Source organism: Callithrix jacchus, chromosome 6, assembly GCF_049354715.1.
Source record: "Callithrix jacchus isolate 240 chromosome 6, calJac240_pri, whole genome shotgun sequence".
NCBI classification, from domain to species: Eukaryota; Metazoa; Chordata; class Mammalia; order Primates; family Cebidae; genus Callithrix; species Callithrix jacchus.
Genome location: NC_133507.1, coordinates 128,069,974 through 128,081,008, shown reverse-complemented (window position 1 = coordinate 128,081,008; position 11,035 = coordinate 128,069,974). Strand labels below are relative to the sequence as shown.

Here is an 11,035-nt window from a genome sequence, read left to right as displayed (position 1 = left end):
ACACACACACACGAGTCTTGAACAATGCAGGAATTAGGGGTGCTGGTTTCCTGCACAGTTGAAAATTTGCATGTAACTTTTACTCTCCCAAACCGTAACTATTAATAGTCTGCTGTTGACTGGAAGCTTTGCCAGTTAACATAAACAGTTGATTAACACACATTTTGTATGTCATATGTATTATATACTGTATTCTTATAATAAAGATAGAAAAAAGAAAATGTTTCTAAAATCATAGAAAGATTAATATATTTAAATGGAAGTGGATCATTATGAAGGTCTTCATCCTCATTATTTTCATGCTGAGTAGGCTGAGGAGGGGAAAAGGGAGGAGGAAGGGTTGGTCTTGCTGTCCCAGGAGTGGTATAGAGAGAAGAAAATTCACATATAAGTGGATTTGAACCCTTACAAGTTCAAACCTGTATTGTTCAAGGGTCAACTATATATAAATTTCTTTCTAAGAAAGCCTAAGGTGTCTTATGTTGGAGTGATCATCTACAGATTTCTGATAAAATGAAGGATAAAATTCTCATGTGTTTTTGCATCAGAGGAGACCTTCTCAAAATATTTCTGAGTGGTGTTTTAGTTTGCTGGGGCTGCTATAACACAGTAATACAGATTCAGTGGCTTAAATGAAGAACCAAAATATATTTTCTCACAGTCCTGGAGGCCAGAAGTCCATGATCAGGGTGTTAGCAGTATTGGTTTCTTCTGAGACTTCTCTCCTGGGCTTGCAGAGGGCTGTCTTCCCATGCCTTTATATGGCCTCCCTCTATGTATGTCTATGTCTATGTCTATGTCTATGTCTATGTCTATGTCTATGTCTATGTCTATGTCTATGTCTATGTCTATGTCTATGTCTATGTCTATGTCTATGTCTATGTCTATGTCTATGTCTGTCTATGTCCAAATCTCTTCTTTTTATAAAAATCCCAGTTATACTGGATTAGGGACCATCCTAATGACTTCATTTTAACTTAATTATACCTTTAAAGACCCTGTTGGAGGGCTATAAACTGAGTACATAATAATATCACCTTTACATAGAACTTGGTAGAATCAACTCAACAAACTAATTATTTGGTGATTCAAAAAATGCTCTACGGTAAATTGAGTTGGAGTTATAATCTTAGTATTAACAAAAACAAGTTCAGAAAAATGCCAGAAGCATGCTCAAATTGCCTGAGCAAGGGATGGGAACACTTTGTGCCTGATTCTTAAGCTGACACAAAAGTCCACCCACTGCATATCCATCTAAACATCCTTGGGGTCATGATGAGTATTCAAAGCAAAGTCAATATCCACTTGACGTTTTAGGAAAATTTCACCAAATGGTTTGGACTTTATAGAAACTTTTTTTAATCTTTGACGTATTACTTTTTTTTTTATCTTTGTTTCTCTAAATAAGCTGGAGAAAGCTGATGATTTCTAAAATGTTGTATTGGGTCAACCCTCACAGATGTAGTGGCTTTATTGCACATTTTAGATTCCTCATAGACTAACCTACCACATGTATTTGGAAGACAGTATCCCAACATTTGTGCAATTTAGTACTTAAAGCTAAAAGATTCATTCATATTTCAAGTGACTTTATCAAGATATGTGTATATATATATATATACATGCATCACATCATTAAAAGGAAAATTATAAAAAGGTAAAGTATACTTCTAAATTCAATTGATGCAACAATGTATAAATATGCAATTAGCATTATCAAATCTTATAGAAAATATTTTTAGAAGTCTCAGAATATTTACTTAATGGTTTCACTCACAATCTCAGTAGGACCATTGAGATGTCTCTGCAGGAAGTATGATGATTATACACATGTACTTGTGATATCAGCAGAATGGTGCACATCTTTTTATATTACAGTGTTCTAGTCCTTACAATAATTCAAGAAATATTAATTGTTCGGATTTAAAACTTCACTTTCACTTCTTTTATGTTAGTTTTATTTCCTTGAGGCATTTAAACATGAAAAACTATATTAACCTTCATGGCTACGGTTTTGCTCATATATCACTCCTCACTCAATTATTTCTAATTATATTTATAACATTATTCAATTTGATATTGAATCTGATCCTATTTTCAAACTTCATTTAGTCATTGGCAATATAGATTATTAAAATATACTTTATAATTTAAATATAATCTATGCATACTTACCAAAATTGTACCAAACTTAATCAGGGCCAGAACTATGATAACCACATGGATGAAGATGTGGAAAGTGAAACAAGCTAAATCAAAGTACTTTCATTTACTTCTGTCTCTATCATGGATGCATCAAGTAATAGCAAGAAGTTTCTAATCACCCTACTGATCCAGTTTTTTAAATTTGAGAATTGTTTAGAGAATTAGAAAGATCTACTGTTTGTAGCAGATTAAAATTTACTCAGAATGTCAATATATATATCCAGTGTGGTCATTATCTTAGTAGCTGATTTCATTTTGGGTTGTAGCTTTTCTAGTGAGCCAACACATTTTAAAAATTAAGATAAGCCTTATATACTTAAAGCCTTAATAAGACTAAAACAGCAAACCTAATGATCAGTTTGGGGCAGTTGTTGACATTAGCTAAGTAGATAATGGGATTTCAAGAGACTATGAGAGCTTAATGGAAAAGAGAAAGTTGTATAGAAGTCATACAAACCTCTTTGAATTCCAAACATTGGATTGAAAATCAGTAGTGAATAATTTGGCTAAAAATTGAAGTAAAAAATAAATTTGGAAAGGTGTCTGCTGTTCCTTGCTTCCGTTGTGGCAAAAAGAGAGAGAGAGAGAGAGAGAGAATCCTCTTGTTTTACTGTATTATTAAACTATTTTCTTTCCATTTGATAGTAAAATCTCTTGCATATATCTACTAAGTTATTTTTCCAGCTTCTTTTTCCATCTTTTTTTACTATTCATTTGTCACTATAGGTTTCAGTGATGAGAAGTCAAGACAGAGGAGTAGAGTGATGATATTAGGAGGGCATGGTTTGAGAACAAATACGGTATCTTGAACCAGCATGAAAACACTTACCACAGTTTTTCCAACAGGCTCAATGCAAAGCAAGCGGGAAAATAAAATCCATATCCCAGCTTCTCACTTGGGTGGGAGACAATTGGACCATGCATACAACCTTCTAACTCTTCTGGGGGCTCTCCAAGGAACTGGGCTTCTATCTAACCTGTCTCAAATTACTGACAAGACCCATCATATTCTAGATGCCTGAGAGATGCTCAAAAACAAAAGTCAGCTGAAACTAGTATGAAGGTTTGAGAAGCTCCCTGTAATCTCTGACCAGACTTTGCTGAGGGTCTTCTTCTGTATGAGACCAATTTTGAAGACTAAGAGAGATAGTTATGTTTTTCTATTGCACAGATACTAACATAAAGAGTAACGAAGAAGAAGTAACAGAGAAACATAGTCCAACAAATAAGACAGAGCTCCAAAATGGACCCTTATGAAATGGTAATATTTGAATTACCTGACGGAGAATTCAAACTAACCATCATAAAGATGCCCAACGAGCTCAGGAGAACATTACATGAACAAAATGAGAATTTCAGCAGAGATAGAAAAATTTTTAAAAGAACCAAACAATAGTCTTGGAGCTGAAGAATATAATAAATAACTGAACTAAAAATTTCAATAGAATTTTTCAACAGCAGACTAGATCAAGTAGAAAAAATGGCAAACCCAAAGACAGAGCATTTGAAATTATCTGAAGAAAATAGGCTGTTATTACTATAAGATCTTTTCTATAAGTCTCATAGTAAGAGCAAACATAATAGCTGTCAAAGCTGCACAAAAGAAAAACATGAATTAAATCATATAAAAACAACAAATGATGACAGCAAACTCGGAGAAGGGGGGCAATACAACTAAAAGGTGAACAGGTAACAACTCTCAAAATGGCAAAATTGTCCTCCCCTATCAATAATTACCTTAAATGTAAATGGATTAAAGCCTCCAATCAAAAGTTACACATACAGTTGCTGAATGGGTTGAAGAAAAAGACCCAACTATCTGCTATCTACAAAATACTTGCTTCAGATTTAAGGACACAAAGGCTGAAAATGAAGGTATGGAAAAAGATATTTTATGTGAATGGTATTAAAAAATAGCAGGAGGGCTATAGTTACATCAGACAAAATAAACTTTAGGTCAAAAACTCACACAAGCGACAAAGAAGTCATTATATAATGATAAAAGTATCAATTTACCCAGAAGATATAACAATTATAATAATGTATACACCAAATGTCAGTGCACCTAAATATATAAAGCAATCATTGACAAAACTGAAGGGAGAAATAGACAGTGATATAATAATAGTAGGAGACTTCAATAAACCACTTACAATAATGAATAGAACCTCCAGACAGAAAGTCAGTAAGTAAAGAGTAGACTTGAACAACACAATAAACCATATAGGCCTAAGAGACATATTAAGACTATTTCACCCAAAATGTTACAAAAAGAAGAATTAAAAAAAAAGACTGTTTCAATAGTGCAGAATATACATTCTTCTCTGGCACACATGGAACATTTTCTGGTATAGATCATATGTTAATTAAACAAGTCTTAACAAATTTAAGAAGGCTGAAATCATACCAACTATCTTTTCCAACCACAGTGAAATAAAACTAGAAATTAATAGCAGAAGGAAAACTTTCTTGAACAACCAATGGGTCAAAGAAGAAATCAATGGCCAGGCTTGGTGGCTCGTGCCTGTAATCCCAGTGCTTTCAGAGACTGAGGTGGGAGGACCAATTGAGACCAGGAGTTGGGGACCAGCCTGAGCAACTTGTCAAGACCCTATCTCTACAAAAAAAAATTTGTTTTAAATAGCCGGATATGTTGGTATGTCCCGGCTACTCAAGAGGCTGAAGCAGGAGGATGGGTTGAGCCTGGAGGTTTAAGGCTGCAGTGAGCTGTGATTGCACTGCTGCACTCCAGCCTGGGTGACAGAGCAAGACCCTGTCTCAAAGAAAAAGAAAATTTCAATGGGCATGATGACACATGCCTATAATCCTAACTACTCAGGAGACTGAGACAAGAGAATCACTTGAGCCTAGGAGTTCAAAGTTACAGTGAGCTATAATCCCACCACTGCACTCCAGCCTAGCGATAGAGCAAGACTCTGTCTCAAAAAAAAAAATCACACAATCATCATGATAGATACAGGAAAAAATCATGTTACAGAATTCAGTACACCCTCACGAGAAACTCTCAACAAACTAGGAATAGAAGGAAATTACCTCAACGTAACAAAGTCCAAATATGAAAAGTGCACAGCTAACAACATATTCCTTTTTCTTAAGGGTGAAAAACTGAAGTTTTTTCTTTAAGATCGAGAACAAAGCAAGGATGCCTATTTTCACTACTTCTATTTAACATAGCACTGGAAGTCCTAGCCAGAGTAATTAGACAAGAAAAAAAAAAGAAGCGGTATCTCAATCAGAAAGGAACAAGCAAAATGATGTCTATTTGCACATGCCATGATCTTATATGTATGACGGCATGGTTAGAGGTTGGGAGCAGGAGGTTTATTCCTGTTCCTTTTGTCTCCATCTAGAACCGTCACTCAAAACTATTATTTTAAGTAATCAGAAAATAAAACTTCAAATTTAGCAAATTCTAAGGAAATGACCAAGCTCAGGAGAGAATTTTACTTGTATCTCATTTGTTTAGAAGATAATCTCAAATGTTGCCTGGGAATCCCAGAAATGTTTACTGGAATATTAATGGATACACAGTTGACTCTTGAACAATGTAAAAGTTAAGGGCACTGACCCTCCATGCTGCCAAAAATTAGCATATAACTTTTGACTCCCCTAAAACTTACCTACTAATAACCTACTGTTGAACAGAAGCCTTACCAGTAAAATAAACAGTTGATTCACAAGTATGTTGCATGTTATATGTATTATATATTGCATTCTTACAATAAAGTAAGCTAGAAAAAGAAAATGTTATTAAGGAAATCATAAGGAAGAAAAAATATATTTACTGTTTGTTAACTGGCAGTAGATCATCATAAAGGTCTTCATCTTTATCATCTTCATGTTGTGTAGGCTGAGGAGAAGGAGTAAGAGGAGGGTTGTTCTTGCTTTCTCAGGTGTGGCAGAGGTGGAAAAAAAATCCATGTATTAGTGGTGTCACACAGTTAAAACCCATGTTGTTCAAAGATTAACTGTATTCATTGCTTCATACATAGATAGATAGATATAGATACAGATATAGACAGAAGTAATTAATGGAAAGAGATAGACTTCCAGCATTTAAAACTTCATGAAGGCAGAAAAACATGTCTAGTTGGTTCATCATTCAACCACTAATAAATTCATTCAACAAATATTAATCAAGCATTTGCTATGTGCCAAGCACTGTGCTTGGTGCTGGGCATTTATTTTGAAGTGGGGTATGTTTCTATTTTTAAAACATTCTGGCACTGTGTGGAGAGTGACTTAGAGAAAGGCAAGGGGTGAGCAAAGAGACCAGGTAAGAGCCTACTGTAGTCTAGCCAAGAGATGATGGTGTGGCCCTGAACGTGCGGTGATACACTTCCTGCCATGGGGAAAGCTGGGAAAACTGTTATGCAGTTGGCAAATCAAGAGTTCTGTTTTGAACATATTGTGAGTTGCCTGAGAGACATCCAAATGAAGACATGAGAGAGGCAATTAACATGTACAATCTGGAGCTCAAGAGAAAGGTCTTAGTACAGGGTGACTATTCAATACATATTGGCTTGCTTAATTAATTACCGTAAATAAAAGATATGGGCTCAGTATTCTGGTTGCCCAAAAGAGTGAACATGCACTAAAAAACCTAGTACTTTTTTATTTCTACCTCTATCATTCTTGTAGCCTCTTCTCACATCCCTGATTTATTTGAATGCTAGACTTTTAATTACATTTAAGTGGATTATTTTGTCATTTTGTCATTTAAGTGGATTATTTTGTGATTTTCTCTGGACTGCCAATTTCACAAGTGTTCCACCTAACATCTCATTAGGTCTCTACCTATGTGCTATATTAATTCAGTCCTTACATTTATTTAATCCCAAGTATATGCCAAGCAACATGCTTGGTGTTAGGTGCATATCTTTGGCTATTTTTAATATTTCAAGGGACTAGAGCTGAAAAAGAAAACAACAAATAACAATAAGAAAAATTACAGTATATGAAATTGATTATGGCTTTCCTATTTATTATTGCTGTACTTTAAGTTTTTATCACTGTGGTCTGAGAAACAATGTCTTAAAATAAGTTTGCTTCTGGACAAGGTTTGTTAGTCAGACAATAAAATATTATTTAGTCAAGGTCCTCTGGAACAGTATTGGAGGATAAGTGGAATTAAAAATGCATGAACCCTCTCTCCTTACAAAAAACAGCACAGATGAACCCACAATATAAATTACGTAGCTAAAAAGTAAACAACTAACAAAATAAATCTGTTCATGTTTTCATTTCCTGTGATCCTATTTTTTATTAATTACACAAATAATGTAATACTGCACGTTTATTGTAAATTAAAATGCTAAGTATGCAGATTTTTAAAAAATGAATTCATCATCATGCTCTTCACTCCCTCCCACCTGTTTTTCAGGGGTATCCACTATTAACAGTTTAGTGAGTTTCCTTCAAACTGTTTTCTGTGCACATATGTATGTCTTTACTTTTTCAACATGTTAGATTATACTATGCTTTTGCCTTCTTCACTTGTTCAATATCTTACATTGAGCAATGTCATTTTTAAAATGCCACATAATATCCCAGGGTCTAAATGTACCATAATTTATTTATTGGTATATAATTAAGTTGCTTCCAATTTTTATTATCACAAAAATACTTTGGTATGTATCCTTATAATATATATATCTTTATGTGTAAAAGTAAATATGTTTGTAAGATCAATTCCTAAAAACAGAACTCTTTAAGTTAAAGATTATACATATCAAAATTTTAGTTGATACCTGCCAAATTGTAGATGTTTCTACACCACAGTCCCTAGTACAACAGATCATAGAGGCAACTCAAATCATTAATCAGGTAACTATAGAGCCCTGTTTCTCAAAGTGTGGTGTCTAGACTGGCTGCATCAGTATCACCTGGGAACTTAACAATACATATAAATGCTCGGGCTTCGTCCCAGCTGAACAGAATCTGAACTCTGTAGGTGAGGTCCAGCAATTTGTTTTAACACTCTCCAGGTGATTTTGATAGACACCACAGTTCCGGAGCCAATAGTAGGATTTCTGGCTACTCTCATTTGTGCTAGGATCTGTGGGAAAATGCTTCATAAGAACCTATGCCTGGCTGAATTCATAGTATTGATCATGGTAAATAACAGCCATCTTACTTGCTAGCTAACTTAAGGGCACTGTCCCCAAGAACTGAGGAAAAAATAGATTCTGTTTCTTCTCCATGTGAGAGCTTTATCAAGATATTTTTGAGAACTTATAGGCATGTTTCTCTGATTCTCCTGTTTGTTGACTTCAGGCCTGGAGTCTTCAGTTAACATGGATCTGTACAGTGGAGCTCAGCGAGTGTGCAGGGCCTTCTCTGCTCTTGTTGATCAAATCGCCTTGCCCAATTTGGAGTGAAATGGAGTCCAGGCTCAGAGGCTTCTTGGTGTGATGACAAAATGCAGTTGCACATCTGTATTAAAAAGAATTAAGACTTCTACCTTTCTTTTAATAGTTTGGTGTGAACTATGAAGAAAATAAGTTTTGTTTTCTGATCTCCTTACTTATGTATCTTAGGTCTTCATTTCAGAGTAAAGGTTGCGGGTTAGGGGGTGAGTAGAGGATGAAGAAGGAAAGAAGAAATGGCAGAGTCAGATCTCCGCATGGAATGGTCATGAATACCTCCGGAGTAACATTCAAGTGTGTGACCTCACGGATGCCTGCGACTGTCTTCCTCAAGTATCATGTAAATTACTGAATTGATGGCCTAATTTTTTATCTTGATGTTTCTGCTGGAGAATAGGCTTAGCAGAGAACTAAATACACACACACACACACACACACACACACACACACACACAATCGACTGCATGTAAAACTGGTAACACCTGAATAAATTTGGATTATACCAATATCAGTTTCCTGGTTATAATATTGTGCCGTAGTTATGCAAGATGGTCCCATTGGGGAAACTAGATGAAAGGCATACAGATGTCTCTGTATTATTTCTTATAACTGTATATGAATCAAGTATCTCAAAATAAAAAATTTAATATGAATGTCTGTCTCTAAAACCTCCACATTTGACAAGTTTCACCAAAGCATCTGTGTGCCTCCTTTCTCTGTATGTTGGATTAGGTTATAGATGCTTAACTTACTTATGTGCAAAGTAGTAGCTAACCTTCTTTGACTTTTAGAGCACTTAGTTTTTAAGCATTTTCTATGCACTAACTCATTTAATCCTCACAAGAAACCTAGGTAGTATATATCTCATTTTATAAGGAAAAAGAGGTTTAGTAACTTGTCCAAAGTGATGTGGCCACTTCTTGATGAAGCTGAGATTTGAACTCGGCTTCTGAACCTATACTATAACCACTACTCTGTACTTCCTTTCAATAAATATTGTGGTGATTTCAATGTGTTTGCCTATTATCTGGAGATGCAGGCCATGTAACATTCATAGAGGTTGTAGATTTTTATATGATCTGTAATTCCTAAAACTGTTCACAGAGTGAAATAATATCCCACTGGATGGGATTAGGACTAGGTTATCCCTGTTCCATCTCATCCTAACAGTTTTTAATCTGCTTTTTAGCCTGTCCTAAACTGTTGGTTTTAGTTTTGTCATTTAGCATAGCTACTCTCCTTTTTACTTCATCCCAGCTTGTTCCTTACACGTTTGATAAGCATGCCCTTCATCAGCAAGCTGTAGCCCCTGGGCCAAATTCTGCTCACTCCCTGTTTTGAACAGCCTATGAGATAAATGTTGTTATTTCATCTTTTTAAACCATTGAAAAAGTCCAAAAGAAAATGTTTTGTGGCACCTGAAAAGTGCATGGATTCCTATTTCAGTGTCCATAAACAGATTTTTATTGGAACACAACCATATTCATTCATTTATGTATTGTGATAACGCTTTTGTTCTGCCAAGGCAGAATTGATTAGTTACAGCAGAGACTGGATGGCCCACAAAGCCTATAATATTTACTATCAGACTACAGAAAAAGATTGCATTCCCTGTAGTGGAGTACCAAGGTGAGGGAAGAACAACAGGCTCTTCTGCAAGCTCATTCTCCAAGTGTACTGTCTCTTCGATGATTTATGAGATAGTGAATTTGCATGATAGCTTTGAAGAATATGATGAAAAACATTAGAGAAAGCATCAGAATGCAAAGTCATGAGCCTGTATATAGAAAAGGTAGTCAAAGGGTGGCATCTTTTTGGTAAAATACTAATTTTTCCAACCAACCAGTAGCTGAGGCTGGGCCTTCTCCCCCATGTCTTTCCCCAAGCTTCCTTTCCCTGTTGTCAAGACTCAGCTCATCTTCAAACAAAACTGTGTTTTCTGATAATAACCCTTTAGAAACAATTTCTAGTTTAAGGAGGGCCCTAATCCTTCAGTGAAAACATATACTGAGGCTTCCTTTGGACCTGAAAAGAGCAAGGGAATTGCTAACATATCTGAAATTCAAACCGGCTGTCAATCCTATATATTGGTTATGATAGAATGATTGGAGAGTTGGGAATAATTAGAGATAAAAATAGCATTGTGTCTCAAACTCAAATACATTTGCTAATTGGACTTCTCTGCTATAAACCTTGTTCAGGCCTGGTCATTTTTCAGGGAAATAATTATTTATGGGTTCTTCTCTTATAATGTCGTTCACTTTATTTTGCTTTTCAGTGCAAAATGTAACCATGTATAGAGTTATAATATTTAAGCAAAGAGTAAATATGCTTAGTGGGAAATAATTTGTACCTATTTACACTTAAACATTATTTTATTAGAATTTGGATGTCATTAGTGGTAACATTAAATGTTGAAATAAAGAGACTCCAATCACATT

General features: G+C 35.1%; 1 protein-coding gene across 4 annotated transcripts in view; it reads left to right on the top strand.

The window, feature by feature from the left end:
* DYTN (dystrotelin) overlaps nucleotides 1-11,033 on the top strand; it is a 69,564-nt gene extending 58,531 nt beyond the window's left edge. For 3 of the 4 annotated variants that reach the window (XM_035305452.3, XM_035305450.3, XM_078328303.1), the window contains one exon: nucleotides 8,503-11,033. In XM_035305452.3, the coding sequence (XP_035161343.3) occupies nucleotides 8,503-8,606 (104 nt within the window). In that variant the 3' untranslated portion in view covers nucleotides 8,607-11,033. The remainder of the gene's footprint in view (nucleotides 1-8,502) is intronic. The other variant, XM_035305453.3, reaches the window with a different exon arrangement.
* The last annotated feature ends 2 nt before the right edge of the window (nucleotides 11,034-11,035 follow it).